At 49.1% G+C, this 20,480-nt stretch overlaps 2 protein-coding genes across 2 annotated transcripts; both read left to right on the top strand.

The window, feature by feature from the left end:
- Positions 1–778: 778 nt before the first annotated feature.
- On the top strand, positions 779–3,198 carry HRG_05285 (reverse transcriptase (RNA-dependent DNA polymerase) domain-containing protein; the record flags this gene model as incomplete). Its single annotated transcript, XM_044863756.1, has 4 exons — positions 779–1,207; positions 1,263–1,632; positions 1,684–2,299; positions 2,481–3,198. The coding sequence occupies 4 exons, from the start codon at positions 779–781 to the stop codon at positions 3,196–3,198; spliced, it is 2,133 nt and encodes a 710-aa protein (XP_044720288.1).
- An 11,141-nt stretch (positions 3,199–14,339) lies between these two features.
- Positions 14,340–14,980, top strand: HRG_05284 (polyprotein; the record flags this gene model as incomplete). The annotated part of the gene is made up of 2 exons (XM_044863755.1): positions 14,340–14,522; positions 14,588–14,980. 2 exons carry the CDS (start codon positions 14,340–14,342, stop codon positions 14,978–14,980), a joined length of 576 nt encoding a protein of 191 aa, XP_044720287.1.
- Between the last annotated feature and the right edge of the window lie 5,500 nt (positions 14,981–20,480).

The following is a 20,480-nucleotide window of genomic DNA, read 5'->3' as shown; positions in this document are numbered from 1 at the left end:
GCATTCCTAGCCAATGTGACAAGTGCTGGGATTTCCACGCTCGACACAGCTGCGATCGAACGGCGCGCTGCAGGCGTTGTGGCAAACCGGCCATCGTAGCCAAGAATGCACCGCCCTCGAGCAGTGTGCAAACTGCCTTGGACCCCATTGCGCGGATGACCCCAAATGCCCTGCCCGCCCCAAGCGCGTTCACGGCATGGTCCGGCGCCTGACGAAGGAGGAGAAGAGCCTGGTACGGCAGATGGGAGTTCAGCTCTGCGCAGCAGCGGCGGGACTCCAAAGGCCAGAGTGTCCGACCAGTCTGATCAGAGCCCTGGCAGGCCGCAGATACTTTCCTTGGAGTCAACGGCGCCGCGGGCAGCTGGAGGAGATGGAAGCTCCGACATGGGCGCCATTTACGAGCCAGCCGCGCCGTCAACCCCATGCATCGTTGTGGCCACAACGCCGCCGCATGTAAGGGACGGCGACCAGTTCCTCCCTGTCGTCCCATCGAAGAAACGACGCACTAGTCCTGTGACGCTACCTAATGCCTCGCTGTTTTCCACGCAATCGAAGCGATAGGAGGATCTTGCGAATCTTCCAAGCCAACGTAGGCAAGATTCCGCCGGCACACGATTGTGCCCTTGCGTTGGCCGACTCGGAACAATACGACATTATTTTGTTGCAGGAGCCATGGACAGGACTGAAAGATGGCCGATGCCTCACTAAGACGCATCAGGCCTACGACACCTTCTCACCCGTCAACGACTGGGACGGCCGCGACACTCGCCCGAGAGTCATGACATACGTCCGGCGTTCCGCAGGTCTCGTCGCTGATCAAAAGAGACCTGCGGCGACTCGTGACATCCTTTGGCTCACCGTCAACGGCATAACAGTCGTCAACTTCTATCGGCAGCCGTACCACGACGGAGCCCTTGAAATCTTGCTTCAGTGGACCGTACCGGACAAGTGTCTTGTTGCTGGTGATTTCAATGCCAAACATCCCAGCTGGCAGGCCGGTCGACGAGAGGACCGCGGCGAAGAAATAGCGTTTTGGGCAATGGACAATCGACTCGGCTTACTGAATCCTGTCGATGTCCCGACCAACGCACACGGCAATACGGTTGATCTCGCCTTCTGCAACATACCTCTGGCCGACGCTGTTGTCGAGGATCATCTAGCAACCGGCTCCGATCATTTTACCCTTAGTATCACGCTGCCAGGACAAGTTCTGGCACCCTTCCAATAGGAAAGATCCATCTCAACCCGACGAGGAATTGAAGCGATTCATTGAATTAGTGGAGGCCGGTGCCGCCTTCATCCCGATCACCACGGCATCTCCTTCCGAGCTCGACAGCTTTGCGTCGGCGCTCGTGAACCTTCTTGGTTGTGCAGCCAGAGCTGCCGGTCGACCTGCCCGTAAGACTACGCATGGTGCGCGGTGGTGGACTGAAGAATGCGCAAAGGCGGCGGCCAATTACCGCGCGTGGAGGAGAGTTCACTCTCTCGGCTTCGACCGAGAAGTACAGCTAGCCAAGAGGGAGCTCCATAGCGTGGTGCGCCGGGCCAAGCGCCTTTACTGGCGTAACTTGATTGACAGCTTCACCGATAGCGCCTCCGTCTTCAGGGCGGTCCGCTGGCTGAAGTCTCCAGGTCCGTTTCAAGCTCCTCCTGCAAATTGACGACCGAGTGTATGAGACGCAGCTGAAAAGGCCACCGCCTTGCGACAAGCCACTCTGGAACGGCGCACGGCGAACGACGACATCCCAGATCCGTGGATCTCCGTGAACACAGATAGGACGATACCCTTCACCGACCGAGTCTCTCCGGAGGAGACCCGCGACGCCACGCTACGCACCGGGAATACGTCCCCTGGTCCCGACAATATTACGGTGCGGATGCTCCGCGCTGTCTGGCATGCGATCGGAAGTCTCGTCCACCAGCTATATCAAGGCTGCCTCAGGATTGGCCACCATCCGAAGCCCTTCCGAGAAGCAGAAGTGGTCATGATTGCCAAGCCGGGGCGCAGGGATCTCTACACCCCGCGCTTGGCGCCCCATCTCCTTTTGTCCTGTCTCGGCAAGGGCCTCGAGCGGCTCATCGCACGGCGTCTAGCGTGGGCCTCGGTCCATTTCGGCGTACTACACCCACAACAAGCCGGCGCGCTCCCGAAGAGATCGGCCGTGGATCTCGTTGCTGCCTTGATTCATGACATCGAGGAGGCATTTGCCTGCAAGCAGGTTGCAACATTGGTGACTTTGGACATTCAGGGCGCCTTCGACACAGTCCTCCGCAACAGATTGATCCTTCGCCTACGGGAGCAAGGGTGGCCACCGAACCTCGCGCGATGGGTCGGCTCGTTTATGCAAGACAGGTCGGCACGCATCCGCTATCAAGATATCGCAACGAATTCATCGCCTCCAGTGCGGGCTGCCACAGGGATCGCCAGTCTCGCCGATCCTCTTCCTACTGTATACGGAACCAATCTACCGCTTGGGCAGCTCAAAAGGGCGTTTCGGCTATGCGGACGACACTGCCATCCTTTGCGTCGGCGATAGCCTGGATGAGACGTCCGCCGAAGCATCTCATCATGTGCGTGAGCTTGTATCGTGGGGCGCCGCCAACGGGATCTCCTTCGACCCTGAGAAGACAGAAGTGATGCACTTCTCTCGAACGACGCCCAAGACGGCGCCGCCAGTGCTCCATGGCGAATTTGAGAAACGGCCGGGCCGGGCGATGCGTTGGCTCGGCGTCTGGCTCGACAGCACTCTGTCTTTCAAGACTCATGTCGAGAAATGGACGGCCAAAGCGCAAGCAGTCGCCTTCCATCTCAGGAGACTGACAAACACCAGGCATGGTCCTCTACCGAGCGCTGTGCGACGAGCGGTCTGCGCTTGCGTCATTCCAGTGCTGCTCTACGCGGCGGAGGTCTGGTATCCTGGTTCTACGCGCCCGCGCTGGACCAAGCCGGGCAAGGAAGGACCGTCCAGGATCGGACACCTCGTAAAGAAGATGAGCAAGGCACTCTACACATCTCTTCGGGCTATCCTGCCAGTGTGGAGAACTACACCAACGAATGTTCTGCACCGGGAGGCAGGGATACCGCCGGTCCCTCTGCTGCTCGAGGCGCGCCGGACTGCATTTGCTGCGCGTCTCAAATCCCTGGACGAAGCTCATCCGCTCGTGAAGCGCACGTCGAGGCCAAAAGCCCTATACTGAATGAAATGATCAAGCTGAAGTACCAAAAGCAGCCAAACCCTTCCGGACTAGGCTGCGGCGCTCCGACGAATTGCTACCAAGCTGCCCAAGGCCTGCCTTGCTGCAGCGCGGATTTGTCGAAGAGCAGACTGCGCCTCTGCAGAGTGCATCGAAAATGAGACGGCGAAGAAATTTCGCGATTGGCTCCAGGCACTATCGCCCCGAACTCTGGTCGTCTATTCCGACGGGTCCCGTTCTACCGAAGGCCACGCCGGATATGGCTATGTTGTTCATCGGGACGGATCCACCGTCTTGCGCGACAAGGGCCGTCTCGGGCCCGCCGAGATTTTCGACGCTGAGGCGAAAGGTGCGTTGGAGGGGTTGAAGGCTGCGGTGAGCCTTCCAGAAACTGACCGCATCTTTGTCTGCCTCGACAACCTCGCGACCGCAACATGCTTACGGGGCACGCCGAGCGACTCCTCGCAAGAGGTCTTCCTTGAGTTTCAATCTTTGGCGCGAAAATACGGAGCTGTGGAGGTCCATTGGATCCCCGGCCATGCTGACATCCCAGGCAACGAGGAGGCTGATGCTCTGGCAAAGGCGGGAGCATCACTGCCAGAACCCGCTGATAACGTCCCGACGCTAGCGCACCTGCGAAAGATTGCCCGACAGCAGCCGGAAGAGGCTTTCAAGGCCTGGTGGGAAGCCTCTGCGCCGGAGCGATACAGAGACCTGAGGCTTAAAGCCACAACCAGCTGCCCGTCAGAATTGGCGCTCTCGGCCCCTGCTTCGTAACTTGCTTGCAGCAAGAACCCACCATGGGGATTTTGCTGACTACCACGAAAGGTTTGGTCACGACAATGCGCGACTGACGTGCTCGTGCGGAAGACGAAAGAGCCAGCACACATCTTTTACTGCAGAAAGGTTGCGCCACGGCATCGTATGCGGCTTGCACCTTGGCCGGCTGCAGCCATCAACCGCGCAATCGGCAAGGACTTTGACAAATTCGTCAGGCTGGCGAAAGCGAGCTCCTTCTTCGGAGGGATCTGCCCACGCCACTAGACGGTCATCATTCTCCTCTCTCACCCTACCTTTCCTCTCAATCCTTTCTGTTACCTGCTCCGATCTCGGGCGGCGTCAAGGTCTCGCGACCATGCGATCGCCGAGGTCATCAAGGGCTGCAAGGCCCCAGAAGCAAATTGGCTGATCTGACCACGGGACAGCTTTCTCTTCATGCCTGGACGTCCCGCTGACGGGCAACAGGTTTGTCATGAGCGCCGTTGAGCCGATGAAATGCTGGATAGTGGGTGAAGTGTACGATATGTAGCATGTAGACACCTGCTAGCTCAGCACGTCCTGTGCTCCCCTGCGGAGACCTGAGCGACCAAAAGTTGCTGGACGGAAAATACACTAAACTAAACTAAACTAAACTAAGGCATTTCTACGTTAAGTCCTTTCGGCCCGCGAGTTGATCCGCTATCGTACTAAATTACGGACGCGGCGTATTAGGCGACGGGTATAAAGTACCCGAATACGCCGCTAAATTACGGGCGCTGCTTATATAACTCTACTAATAATACTTTAACCGACTTATCTCCTTTATCTCCTAAAAGCATCCGTTCCGTTTCCCTAGTCTCGATAAGGTTAAGATAGAACCGTCGCTAAGCCCGAATCGACGCACTAATATAGAGGCCCTTTCTATCTACGAGTCGGCTCGCCGCTAACCGAGAAAGCGCATTCTTATCGAGCCTCTATTATAGACGAGACTATATCTCGAGATCCTATCGTGTATATTTAGCTAATATAGTCCTGCCCCCCCGGTTATAATATACCTTCTATCGATAGAGAATGCTTTTTAAGATGCTAGTCGACGGCGACTTTTTAAGCGCTACTTCTTTAATAATCGACACTTATAGGTAGTAAAGGAAGGATTAATACGCGGGTTTCTTTGCCTCGAACCTTTACTATTATCTTAGCGGTAAGTCGATGTATATACTAAGTAGCGTTATCTAACCTTAGCACCTATAGTTACGATCTCGACTTATATCTTAATAGCTATCGTAGCGTCCTTCTTCTATGCTACTACTACTGCCTTAGCGATTATATCCCCGTAGCTATATATATCGACCGCAGCCGCATTATCTCTTAACGCAAGAAAAGGGTTAGGCCGACGATACGTCGATATAACCCCCCTGCCGTTAACTTAGGCAAGCTTTAACTTAAGATAGTTACTCCTACCGAGTCGTTGCACGATCTGTACCTAGTGGCGCTCTTAATTGCCCTCGGCTAGCTATAATAGAGGGCGTTAGGACCGCAAAAAACTTAGCAGGCGGCTAGCGTAACGGTAAGTATATATACCCTTATCTAGATCAGCTAACCTCCTAATACGTTAGCAGCCTAAGCTTATATTTAGCACCGAAGATTGCAATTTTATATATATCTATTCGGTAAATATATCCTCGTCCCTTATTAATATGTTCGATAACCTAGCTATAAAGCCGTCGGCGCCTAATTCCCTTACTATATAAATATCTACTATTCCCTATAAACCTATCGAAACGTTTCGTGGTCGTCTCTTAGCGCTCCTCCTCTCGGCGACTTACCCCGAGGACATAGATAAGTCGGAAAAGTTAATTATATACGGATATACGTGCACCTAGATATAAGCGCTAACCCCCTTAAAAGGTTGCGGCTGCTATATATATACTGTAAACTATAAGTTATTACCTACCCCCTTTATTATTCTTATATTTACTAATCCTCTTGATAGCTAGCCTAGTATACGGCGCTTAATAAAATACGGCCCCTAAATTAAAAGCGGCAAAACTTATTACGCTCCCCCGCTATTACTCTTAAATATCGTCGAGGTTGCCCGGCTAGGGATATACTTGCCTCGCTAACCTACTACTGTTTCTAGTAGGACAGCTAATACTTATTATATCTTTTGCTCTTCGTAATATGCAATAATTATATCTTACTACGATATAGTTAGAGACGCGTCTACCTTCGCGTAAAGAGGCAAGGGCAGCGATAACCTCTCTGCTCTAGTTTATTCTAGGCACTAGAAGAGCGCCGTTAGTTAATAGGGTCGCGAACACTTATTTACGCACCGCGTCCTCTATAAGGAGCCTAAGAAAGCTCTGCCTCTCTTTAAGTCTCGTAGGCTCTTGCCTCGCGACCTAAGAAACACTAACGCCTACATTAACGCTCTGGTCTAAGGTCCGGAAAGCATCGACGCCCTTAAATACCAAGTAGAGCCTTAGCTCGTGCAGTACTATAAGCCGGACAGTCTCGGCTACGTCTAGGCAGCCTTGGCTCTATTTATGCGAGCTGGCGCCGGCTCTATTTAGGACGCCCCCTCGGACATAGTAGTCCGGGAAGCGTCTAAACGGACGTTAAAGAGACCTATAGAACTCTAAAACTTTGTCCCGTCCGACTAGGTTACCTTCGGGAGCTCCCCTAACTATAAATATTGTCCCGTAACGTCGGGCTCGAATAAGACTTATTCGAGCGCGGGCTACGTTAAGGGGCTTATAGCACCACTCGTCGAGGATACTACTATCCGTCTCGCTAGTTGCTTTATCCGCTGCGTACTAAATTACGGCTAGCACTAGGATTAGATAGTTCTATTTCTCTACTTCTATAACGAGCGTTAGACGTATTCTTTCTCGTAGGGCAATCTATATATCTACGTAGTCGATAATAGGGGCATCTAGTTTATCGACGCGAACGGCGATCACTAATATATAGCGATGCTTAAAGGCAAACGGACGTTCGCAAAAGTTATCGACGGGATTCTAATTGTCTCCGACGAGCTGCTAGGCTAAATAGTAGGAGAGGCGTTAGCCGTGCGATGCTTAGGCGTTCTCGCGGTCTCTACTACCGAGTAAGCTCTTGCCTCTAAACGTGCTAGCCTTAAACTAACTATAAGGTTTTTATAGCTTTATTACGATTCTTACGGCCAGCTACTTTATAAAATTCTTCTACTTTTATATTTCTAACGCCTTTCGTCGTAGCTATAAGGAATCGCTCGCTAATCTAGATAGCTATTTATATATACACTCTACGATATAGTTCGATATAAAGAACAACCGGTATAGAGAGGACGTTATTGCTTATATCTTTGCTCTAATAGCCTAGGCCAAGGAATATATATAATAGGGCGGTAAGGAAGGGGCACCCGCTATTTCTTTATTTCGAAGTTCGCTATAGGATGCGTAGAAGGCTTAGGCTTCTTCGCTATTACGAATACCCGGGCGTTTAAGAACTATATATATACCTAGGTCTTGCGGAAGCGCGTCTTTATAATCTCCTCGGTGTCTTCGCGCCACTCGCAGTCTACGAGCTGCTTCTTGTATATTTCGATCTCCTTCTTCTTAGAGGATTGCTTTAGACCAATCTACTCACTAAAACGTCACCGTCCTTAGCGACGTAGGCCTAGACGTCTTCTAGCTACTTCTTAGCAGGCTCGCGTGTCTTCTTTGTGTGAATACGAATCGACCGCGTGTTAACAACACGCTCTCCGTCTACTTCGATCTATATAGCCAGTGCGTCCCTAGCTTTCTTCTAGTGCACTCTCGGTAAGAATCGTGCCACCACGTGATAATGAGGCGTAACGCCATCCTCGTGCAGTTCCCTGCTGCTAAAGATCTCCACGGTCGCCGTGCCGTCGGCACTGACTCGAGGGAGGTGTGGCTCGATGGTCTTCCTAAAGCTGTCAAAGAACTCCATCTTGTCGTTGATGCGACTCTTCGAGTATGTGATGAAGGCAAGCTCCGCTTGAAACTTGAAGTCACGCTTCTCCACCGTCCCCTGGGGCAGTTCCGGCGACTTTCGCCGCCTGCTCTCATATCCACTGTCACTGACATGATTCGCTTCGGATCTAGATAGGGCCTACGACACGCATCAACAATCCGTCTGTCGGTGGCTCGAAGGCGCTCGGAGTCTTGTGCATATCGCAATGGATGTATGGTCTTCTCCTCAACGCAAGGCATACATCGCTGTTCATGCGCAATGGGTCGACGAGGCATACAAGCCTCGCAAGGCATTGCTGGGATTGCCAAACCTGCGACGGTCGCACGCGGGCGCAGCGATGACGCCGCACCTACTGAAGATCATCCGGAGATACGGCATAATATAAAAACTCGGCTATTTTACCGGGGACAATGATGCTAAAAATAACACTTGCCTCCGTTAACTTTCTGCCGATTTATCGTAAGAGCATGGGCTGACCTTTAATCTAATATCCTCTCGAACGCGGTGCGCTAGCCATATTATTAACCTTTCCCTATAAGCCTTTCTCTTTGCGACCAGCGAAAGTGCACTTTAGGCCGCCGTTAAATAGGCGGACGATAAACTAAATTAAACTACTATTGCAGACGCCTTGCATGACTACCTCTATTTAGAATCTACGCTAAGAACTCACGCCTAGCGTAGGAAAAGAAATAATATTGCCGGTTAGCGGAGTATCGGTCTAATAGGAAAACTTTATAATATTACTATATTTATTCGTAACTCTATAATTTACAACGACGCATAGGACGACATTGCGGGGAAAGCCCTCGGTATCGACAACATTACGCGCTAGAACTCGTGGTTTAAGCTGCTTGATGCCGCCATTAGCCAGGAAGGCCCATTGTCGGTCTTCGTCAATTAGTATCATCGAGAGCTTGAGGACGATATCCTGACTTATGATGACTGGCAAGTATTGAAGATGATACACGAGTTCTTGCAGCCGTTTTACTAGGCCACCATAGAGCAGCAAATGGCCTAGGCTTTAATAGATCAGGTGCTAGAGAACATGGATATACTCTTCGTGCAATTCGAAGACGTAAAGGTTAGTCGTAGACTCTATAAGTATTGCCTTCGGGCTAAAGAAGAGAAGCTCAACTTCGATGTAGGTTAAGTATGCCGAAAACGCCTATATAGTAAGCTCGGTTTATATAGGCTAGTGGGTTCTTTTAAAGTATTACGAAGAAACCGATAAAAACCCCGTATATGCTACGGCACTTCTGCTCTATCTAGAAAAACGGCGGAGGTATCTCGACCGTTATTGGGCACTAGAGTGGCGGCAGACAGCCATTGCTGCAGCGCAGCGGCAATAGGCGAAGTATAAGGATAGACCGATTTCGTCGGAGAGAACCGTGCGACCTAGTTGTAAAGCGCGAGAGGTCGCTTCTTACGAGCGCATAAGGCAGTCAATGAGTGTCCTAGATAAACCTAGCGATAAAGACGAGTTTAAGAAATTCATTAATGCTCCTCCGAGATATATGCTAACTGCTAATCCGCTTAAATGGTGGTGTCGTGAGGAGCAGAGAGCCGAGTATCCACGCTTGCATTAGATGGCCCTTGACATACTTAGCGTCCTAGCGATGTCGGACGAGCCGGAGCGGGTGTTCTCTTGCACAAGGCGGACACTTTCTTGGGATCGAGCTCGACTTTCCGCGGATAGGACTAAAAAGCTGCAATGCTTAGGTAATTGGGTGAGGAACGATTTAATTCGCAAACTATACGTTGCGGTTGATAACGAGATTATGGATGTGGGCGGCGCTAACGGAGACGGAGATAAGCATTCAATGTTATACTAATAATTATTAATAAGCTTAATAATATATATTAATATAGCTACACTCCTAACAATATATAACAATATGCCAAAAATATGTATTTTGTTGGATCCACCTGTGCACTAGGCACCGATCGCGCACGTATAACTAATCGACCGCGCTAGTCACGTGCGAGTAAGAGGTGAGACACAGGGAGGAAGGTCTTTGCACACAGTTTGTATGGGACACGTTTCCTAGTTACACAAGATATAACCAATTGAACCAGTTCGAATAACCTCACTGCAGTGAAGAGCCTGTCCACACTGATCAGTGTCGCCCGGCAAAGGTGACACAGAACAGCAAGACGGAAGAGAGCTAACCTATCGTCACGCTCTGCAAAGCGAGCTCCTGACGGTAGGATAGTTGCTACAACGCGCGGATTGCTACGAAGACTCTGCATCAGAGCCCACTCTAGTTATCCAACCGTGCCTAAGCTTTGCTGTCATCAGCGACCCTTAGGCGTGCCCTATCGCACATTGATAACCTCATTGACACCCTGTGCCCTGTTTCTCAGCACACAGCCTGTCAATATGTCTGACAATTCATCTGCCGCACTAGCCCCGGCAACAGCCCAGGATACCCCGGCCAACGTGTCTCTCGAAGACAGGCAACTCGTTGAACGGAACCTGACGATCGTGGAGCTCCCTTCACTCCCGATCAGGCATTTCGACGCGGATTTCCTCAACGAACCTATCACCCAAAGCTCCTCCCTTGTCCACCGCAACAGCTTCTTCTTAGGCTGTGTGGCAACATACACGGTGGATAAACGTAACCACGGAATTGCCCTGCTTGGGGATCTGTATAACGACTTCACGGGATGGAGCTATGATGACTTCGAACTAATCAACCCACGCCTTAGATCAAGACTCCGGACGCTTCTCAGAATTAGGGATCTATATGGGCAAGGCCAACTCTAGCATCTCTCGAGCTTTATGTGGCCTTCTAACAAGTAACGAACTTCCTGAATGGGATGAGAACGAGTTGCTTGGTCAAGAGGTTGCTGAAAACACCGTGGCATATAAGGTGAAACAGAAGCTGCTCCAAGGAACTGTTAAAGCGGCTATATCGTCACCGGCACCGGTAGTAATCCAGCAGCCAACTATTACCCGACCGGCGGAACCGGAATCCCCTCAGATCATTGAGACCCATCAACCCGCTCAGCAAGAGCCTCAGCATCAATGGCGCGAATCCCTCGGTATCAGCAGAAGCCGCCGTACGGACTACCAACTTCCGAGATGCATACACGAGCATTCCACCTGTTCGATTCGAGAACGAGGAAGTTGAGGCCGATCTCACGATTAGATTCATTAAGATATGGGACAAGAAACTAGCCTATACCGGCGAACCATACGATATCTTCGATGACAAGATCCGGAAATTCATGAGCGTGTGCCGTCAAGCAAACATTCCTCCGTCTAAATTCCATGGTGTTTTCCCTTCGATTCTGGCAAGGAAGCTCAGTCCTTCTTTCTACACGAAATCAGCACTGATTTAACCTTCGCTGAGATGTATCAGAAGATGAAAGAGCACTTTGACACCGAAATCAACCAGAAGATGTATCATACCCACTGGAGCACCCTCACCTTCAGCCGACTTCGGGCTGAGATGCCCGGTAAGTCATCTGACGAGGTCCTCCAGGCCCTTCTTACGAAATTGCGGCTCTGTAGGAGAGCACTCGGGGATAAGTCTGGCGGCGAAGGTGGCCTGATCGATGCAACGCTCAGGGCGTGCCGTGGTGTGCCTGAATTCCGACTCGCGATATACTCTCCCGCACCTACATTTGAGGGATTGGCATCACAGCTTCGATCATCGCTATCTGCCATGCAAGATGAACGATCTGAACAACCCAGTGGCCAATATCCCCAAGACCTGGATAGAGGACATGATCAGCACTTCGTGGATCGCAAATTTCAGCGAAATTCCGGCGGAACAAGAGGTCAATCACAAAGGCGTCAGCCAAATTGGAAGAAGAAATGCTACGTTTGCGGCAAGGAAGGTTGTTTCTCAACGAGACATCCTGAAAACGAGAGAAAAGCAGCCAAAGAGAAGTATCTACGAGAGAGGCTTCCACGGTCAATCTCGTTCGTATGCTATGTTCTTGGCTGACTATGAAGGGGAATCACAGGATCAGGATGACTCGAGCACCGAGGAATCCGATGATTCTGACTCCTCTGACCCTTATGAATCGTTCTACGCTGCTGCGACCTTCTGTCCAACGAAGCTTTCCATCATCGGATCTCTCAGTAGGCATCAAGTTATTCAACAGTGACGAACCCACACAATTCATACTAGATCGTTACTCTCAAGACTCGTTCCAAGGAATCATGCCGGACACAGGTGCGGCATGCATATCGACGGAAGGAATCGAACAACTGCGTGCTCTCCAACGAGAGATGCCCCCAGTCCAATTCCGTGATGATCGCAAGCCCGAACCAGTTAGATTTGGTGCAGGAAGATTGGAAACACCACTTGGCGTGATCACCTTGAACACACCAGTGGGAGAGGTTGATTTTCATATAGTCAACGTGCCAACGCCATTCCTCCTATGCCTAGCTGATATGGATCGGCTCGGCGTATATTTAAATAACGTCACGAACGAGCTCGTTGGCAATGGTGTGAGCGTTCCAGTGATTCGAAGATGGGGTCACGCGTGGTTCTTCTTGCGGAAACAAGAGGCATCAGTGGCATATCTCACGGAGGCTGAATTGCGGCGCCTCCACACGCGTTTTGGTCATCCATCCGTGTATCGGCTGCACAAGCTGCTGAATTCGGCTGGCCATGATGTGGAAATCGAAGCTCTGGAAATGATCAAGAAGTTCTGCCACTACTGTCAGATGAAATCCGACCCGCCACGAAGGTTCAAGTTCAGCTTGAAGGATGATTGTGACTTCAATTACGAAGTCATCGTTGATGTCATGACATTGGGTGGCAGACCAGTCCTCCATGTTGTTGATCAAGCCACTGCCTATCAGGCAGGAGATTCCTATCCAACATGACGGCCAAGGAAACGTGGCTCGCGTTGAAACAATGTTGGATGGATACATACCTTGGACCACCCGATGTGATCACTCATGACGCAGGCACGAATTTCGCTGCTGCCGAGTTCCAAGCAGAAGCGAAATTGATGGGAATAACGTGTCATCAGGTGCCTGTGGAAGCACATTGGGCTGTTGGGAAGGTTGAGAAGTATCATGTGCCCGTCCGAAGAGCATATGATATATTAAAGGCAGAGCTGAAGGATACCGTGAGCCCTGATCAAGTCCTTCAAATGGCTTTCAAGGCTGTCAACGACACAGCCGGTCCGGATGGCCTCGTTCCAACCCTCCTCGTCTTCGGTGCTCTGCCTCGAATGACGATGGATTCGCCGCCTACACCTTCCGCAATGGCAAGAGCTAAGGCGGTGTGGCGAACGATGTCAGAGCTGAGGAAGATCAACGCCCAGAGGAAGGTTCAGACCGCGTTAAATACGCGTAATGGGCCTGATACAGCGTTGCGCCTGCCTATCCCTGGCGCTAGGAAGCGAAGTTCGCGTATTTCGCGAGAAGCACGGATGGCAAGGCCCATATAAAGTGCTCGAGGTGACGGATACGGAAATCGCAGTTGACCTGGACAACGGACCAGCGAAATTTCGCAGTACATGCGTCCAACCGTACTATCGTCACCCGGAATCGCTCCTTCCTCAGTTGCAACCCGACCCTAGCCCTAGCCGCACAGACCCATCAACACAACAATCACTCCTTCCCTCAACACAATCCGATCAACAACATCCTCTTCAAAACCCTCTTCCCCTTCCACCCACAACTCAACAACCTCTTCCTCTTCCTACCACAGAAGACCAACCCAAACCTTTCGAATACCCTGAGCCAAAGAGGCCGCGCAGGCGTGGCCGACCTAGGAAGGATGCTGCACAAAATGGCACATCAGAATCCACTATTGTTTGCTCACCCGTTCAATTTATCGTTCATCATGAAGCTAATGCGTTTCTTGTTCGAAAAGAAATGGAACATCTCGGCTAGCCAAGCGGCTACGAGCTGAAGGAAAGATCACAAGCACCGGTTTCCCATTTGAAGCTTCCGACACACTCGAGCTCACGAACCTCCTCGCCGCTGGGGTCATTGTACCCGAAGAATTCGATGCGAATAAACATGGTGGATATCGTGTCTTCAAATCACGAATGGTCAGAGAGGTTAAGGGAAGAAATACTGCAACGCCATACGAGAAATCACGCCTCGTTGTGCAAGGATACAATGATGATGGGAAACGTGGGATCCTCACACAAGCCCCTACCATCAGCCGGCCCGCACAACGCGTGGCCTTGGCCTTAGCACCGTTTCTCTGCACACGGGATATGTTCATCATGATCAGAGACATCACGATGGCATACACACAATCCCAGACCAAGCTGGCCCGTGTCATCCTTGCAGCCCTTCCTCAAGAACTCAAAAGAAGATATCCAGAGGAACAATCCTGCGAATCGTGAAGCCGCTATATGGCATCGCAGAGGCAGGAGCCCACTGGTTCAACACATATCACGACCATCACTGCCGCAAGCTTAATATGGAAACCTCTTCGTTTGACCCGTGCCTTCTGATCACGGCAAACAACATCGCCGACAAGGACCTGTTTGGCATCGCGGCCTTGCAAACGGATGACACATTCATTGTTGGCACAGATGCATTTCTCAAGATCGAGGAGAAAGAACTCTGCTTTAAGGCCAAGCCAAAGAGATTCTCCAAGAAGGTTCCATCTGCGACTTTAACGGCAGCCGCCTGACCATACAAAATGGCTGTGTCATCGTCAGGCAGAAGGGCCAAGCCCAAAACCTCGAGGAGATCAATCTTCAGGCATCAAGTAGGCATCAGGATTATGCTGCTCAACGCGCCCGGGGGGCATATATCGCTTCGATTTGCCAACCCGAAGCAACATACGATTGTTCCGTTGCGGCACAAGCCCAAGAGCCCGTTAATACCGACTTCAAGGCTTTGAACAAGCGGATTGAATGGCAGATCAACAATCCCGACCGTGGCCTATGTTACATACCCATCGATCTCGAGAGCGCGAAGATCTTTGTGTTCACCGATGGATCATTCGCCAACAATAAGGATTTAAGCTCTCAAATCGGCTTTGTGATTATCATCGCCAATGAGACCGCGCAATCAACCGATTCATTTTCCATCCGCGGAAACATTCTTCATTGAGCTCAACTAAATGCAAGCGCGTTACTCGAAGCGTTCTTGCATCAGAGATCTATGGATTGACATCGGGCTTCGATCTCGCATTTGTGATCAAGCAAACGGTCAATACGATCGCACAACGCCTTGATCTGAAGCAAATCCCGCTCGTCATTTGCACAGATTCATATAGCCTCTATGAGTGCCTCGTCAAACTTGGCACCACAACAGAGAAGCGACTCATGATAGATATCATGGCGCTGAGGCAGGCATATGAATCAAGGGATATTGCGGAAATCCGTTGGGTCAACGGCGCAGATAACCCTGCCGATGCTATGACGAAGGCATCACCAAACAGCGCCCTCACGCAGTTTATTAGCGACAATCAGCTAAACGAGGGTGGAAGGATTCGTTCATCGCAATAACACAACAATTCTCGACGAGATTTAATCGGTTTTTCGTTCCCTTCTTCTGCTTTACCGTCGTTCTTTTATTCCATTCACATTAACGAGGAGATCCTCGTGTCCATATTCCAACGTGGGACCGATGGAATCAGCTAGCGCATCCGGCGCTCGAAATGCGGCCCATGATGGCGTGTGGCAGAACACACCCAGTGTGGGGGAGGGAGAGCTACAGTCAGAGCACACTATCCAACATAGTGATGCATCGTGGTAGGAGTTTGTTGGTGTTCTTGTTCGTGTTTTCCTATCTCATCTTAATTCGCTGTGTTTGGTGTGTTTTTGGTGGATTGATTAGTGCGCGATCATCGATTTAGAAAGAGGTTCCAGTGTTGGATCCACCTGTGCACTAGGCACCGATCGCGCACGTATAACTAATCGACCGCGCTAGTCACGTGCGAGTAAGAGGTGAGACACAGGGAGGAAGGTCTTTGCACACAGTTTGTATGGGACACGTTTCCCTAGTTACACAAGATATAACCAATTGAACCAGTTCGAATAACCTCACTGCAGTGAAGAGCCTGTCCACATATTTATTTATTATTGCAATGTCTGCTGACATCATCGCCACTGTCGTCACTAGCGGGCGAACCAATGTCCTTTATTAGGTGGTCCATCGTCTTTCTCCTGCACCAGAGAAAAGAAGAGCAAGCCGTTCTGCAGAGCAAGAATAGGGGCTCCATCCCTCCTTCCTTCCATTCTTCCTGTTAGTCGGGCTTCCGCTTGGTCGGGTCCCAGTGTGTGTTAGTGCTCGCTCTCGCTCGTGCGTTGTGCTCCTCTTGTCGCGTGGGTGTTCGACTCGCTCTGGCTCGTGCGACTCCATTTCATTACGTGTGTAGCTCGACTCTTATCTCGCCCGTTCTCACGGTCACTTCGTTCCATGGTCACTCCTGTGGTCGTGGTGCGTACTACACTCTATTATAAACCACTATAACCGGTGTCTTAGTCTTGGCTGGTTAGCCAACATTAATATCTCCCCCTATAATAGAGAAGCGGACTGATAGTTATGCTAGCCTAGGGCGGCAAATCTTGCCCTACGTCTCCTACTAGAATCCACTTCTTTCTTTTGCCTCGCGTCTAATTTAGCCCGAAGGGCGTTCTACTCAGTCAGAAAGAATCGAGCATAAAACCTCCTCTGCTTGGCTAATTGGTCTCCCCTGTACTCAACTCGTGCGGGAATTGGTCGACCGCGAACGCCACCAAATAAAGGCCTTGGCACTGACCCCTGAGCGTTGACCCCTAAGCGTTGACCAGGTAACTAGCAAGCTCTCTAGGGGCTTTTAGTTCTTCTTTACTTCGATGCAATTCATTTGTCGAACTTCTAAACACGATTCTGGCCTAACGAGCCACGTGCCCCGTATTCCTTACACCAGCCTAGATAGCCGCTGCTTCCCTTTCTCGTCGAATCCATCAAACCCACCAGTTTGCTATAGGTATCCAGGTTCACATATCACCGCCGCAGCTGGCCTACCTCTTAATATTCCCCGGTTACCCTGCTTCCGGGAAGTAGTTCAGTTCCCTCCTGATTATTTAGACCCGATCTAACTGCTTTAGACAACCGCCCTATCGGGGTCTATCACGGTATTGGACATTGGCCCTCACAAAGCCTCACTTTCCGAGCTATACCTAGCGGTCTAGGTGTTAAGAGGTGGATATATACACGGTTACATGGAGCACGATATACCCTAGGCAGTCCGCAACTACCGTGCCTGCAAGCAAGACCTGCCCGAAGTCGAATTTCGAAGCGTAAAGGACACCACTAAGTTTACAGGATAGTGTGCTAGCTGTAGGGCACACCGAAAGGAACGGGTAACTAAGTCCAGAGCCGCCGTTGCCGCGATGCGAAATATCGCCTTAAGGCTACCACCACGCAAAGCCACGAAGAGAACTGATTCGCTAGCTAACCTGACGCCTCCAAGGCGGATTGCGCCAACCAGGCTTGCAAATAAATAAATCAACTTAAATCGGGCATCCGATTTAATTTGACTGGGGAACGGGAATCATCGATTTGATTTAATTTAATATGCCTTATATCCGATTTAGATTTATTTAGATATTTAGATAACCCCACTTTTCTCCTAAGACGATATACACTAAGCAGCACCAATTAGGTCTGCTTTAAGACGGCCTCTTTGTGCTAAAACCATCTGCCCTGCGAGGCTAAAGATGCGCTCCGGCTCGGAAGATATAGCCGGGATTAAAAAGAGATCAATTGCCATCCTAGACAGTCGTGGATACTACCGTCTTCGGAGAAGCCAATACTAAATAGGGTTGTCTACTAGACAATCGCCTAGATTAGTTATAGTAACCCACTCCGCGTATTCGTCTCGAGCGGCTAATGTCGACGGTATAGGCTATATACTAAGCTTCCTAACCGAGGCTATAAAATCATCTAGTTTAGTCGTCTTCCTTGCCACGGTCGGCTATTTAGGTATCGTATCCTGCTCGATGGAAATATTCCGATATTCACTCTATAACTCTTCTATAGCTGCCCTGCCTCTCGTTAACCACTCCGGATAATCAGCCTACTACGTCTCCACGGTTAACTAGCGAAACGTAGGATAAAGCACGAGAGTTATAAGGTAGGCGGGGCTATCCTTAGTAAGGGTATAGTATTAGTCTAGCTTTATCTAACCTAAGTTATAGCTAATCCGTAGATATAGTTCCTTATCCCGCTTATATCGAAGTTTTGATTCCTCGAGGTGCTTTAAGAGCTACTCTATCGTTAGCAGGACCTCCTAAGTCGCTCCGAATTTTCCTTCCTTAGGACGACCCTCTAGGCGTTTAGTGGCTATTTTTAGTGGAGTTAGTATAGCTAAGTACTCTGCGATTACTAACTAGTCCTCTATAGATATCCTATTATCGACTATTGCGGGTTTTTTCCGACTCTTCTTCGGCATCGGCTTTATTCCGTTCTAAGTTCTCTAAGATATATATTAGTTCTACTCTATAACTTCCGCCTAGACTAGGGAGTCTAGTATAATCCGAAGCCTAAAGCCTCGCTCTATTATAGCCTCGGACGAGTTCTATCGAGTAGCATTGTCTATAATAATATTATAAGTAGTGTGATTATCTAGGCCTAAGGCGATATTCTTAATAGACTGCAGCTTATAGAGCTTCTTAATGCGCTAGCTAGATCTTTGCACCTAGTAGACAATATTGTGCAATTTACTAATCGGACCTCTCGATCTCTAGAGTCTTATATCGTCTTAAATCTCTTTCTCCGCTTAATAGTCCTTCTCGAAAGCGTCTGCGTTTATTCCGAAAAGAATAGCCCGCGCGACGAGATTAATAATATAACTGTTAAGGAGAGAGAGTGGGCATAAGAGGCTACAGTCATGCTTAGTAGACCTAATAGTTATGCATAAGGAAGCCTGCCTAAACAACATGACTCCCCTAGCCTAAGGACACTATATAGGACTAACTTAGGTATAGGAATATCCTATTGCCCTCTTTTAGCTAGCTATATATGGTTACTATACCTATATAAGCCCCTCCCTTATCCTAATAGATAGACGAAGATATATATTACTAAATTTACCTTTCTATGCCCCTATTTCTTCTACTATGCTCTTAAGCCACTGCTTAAGAGTTATAAGCCTAGCCTGCACGGCTAGACTATCTTTTGCCCGCCGATATTACCTTTAAAGCTATTTACGAGCTATTAACGCCGTTATAACGCTTAAATTATAGTATTAAGGCAAGGAACCTAGCTATACTAAGGGGCACTATTAGAAATATACGAATTGCACGAATTACGTATCCCTTAAAGAAGGATATTACTTATTAAGCTAGAACCCCTTATTTTCCTAAGATAACGTTAAAGGAAGCAAGAGGGGATAATTATATCGTAAGACTAAAGGAAAGCCTCGATTAGACCCTATAGATTAGGGGGATTAAATCGTGGGCCTAGACTTACGAGATTTAGGAATATGCTAACCTAGACGGTATAAAGGAGCTTAAATAGCCCTAATAGCCGGACTAGGAGCAATTTATTATTAACCTTAGAGGGAGACTATCCTAACGAGAAGATAAAACCGAGGCTGCGTTCCTAGCGAGGCGAATAGGCTATAACGAACGATACTAGGATGTAAAGGACTCCTTTCGCAACCTTAAGAAAAGGTTCTAGCTATAATTCGATCGCTATAAGGTCTAGCAGAAAGCCCTAATCGCACTCGAAGAATTAATTAAGAAAACGATTAGTAAAGGGCTTTAGGGGACAACCTTAATATATAATAGCCTAAGAGAGAAAATCAGGGAATTAAAGAAGCAAGCCCTGCCTTTAGGGGCAGAGGAGAAAAAGCTGATTTACGAGAGATACACGACCTCTATTAATAAAAGAAGTATACGAGACTAGAAAGCATAGGCAGAATAGCTCGACTAAATTATTATAGATTTACGAGACCTTAAGGTCGATATACTTAACGATATAAGAATTAGATAGGACTTTCTTATAGCGGTAGACGAGTAGGACCTATATTAGTCTATAATAATAAGGGCTCTTAACCTCTATAACGAAAGACACGGTAAAGATTAACTTCCCCTAAGGAACCTAATCGCTAACTTTAAATAAGAATATACCTATAGAAAGAAGTCGTAACTACCCGTAAAAAGGGGAAGCGCTAATTAAATCTCTAGGAAATTAGACACCTAAGCTAAATACGCTAGCTATAAGCAGCACGTTAATAGCTTAATAAGCTAGTAGGAAAATTGCTACTTACTATAGGTAATATATAATAAGAAGCCCTTAATAGGCTGGAAATATAGTGATCTAGCTAAATAGAATATCGAAAAACGGCTAAAGGACTATTTAGATAAGAAAGCAAAATGCATAGCCTAGACCCTTAATTCCTACCCTAAAGGAAGAGAACTAGTAGATACTATTATTAGCAATAACGGGCTAGGAAAGACTATTAACATAGTTACTCTATCTAGGGTAAACACGGCTATAAAGGGAACGCCGTTACTTACCGATAAATTAATATACGACTTAGGGGCCGATATTAACCTCTTTAATAACCTAGGTTAGTTCTAGGAAGGAACCTTTAAGTAGGGTTCTACCGACGAAG

Source organism: Hirsutella rhossiliensis (genome assembly GCF_020360975.1).
Source record: "Hirsutella rhossiliensis strain HR02 chromosome Unknown scaffold00005, whole genome shotgun sequence".
Lineage (NCBI taxonomy): Eukaryota > Fungi > Ascomycota > Sordariomycetes > Hypocreales > Ophiocordycipitaceae > Hirsutella > Hirsutella rhossiliensis.
Note: the sequence above shows the minus strand (reverse complement) of the source record. Positions and strands in the feature narration are given on the sequence as shown.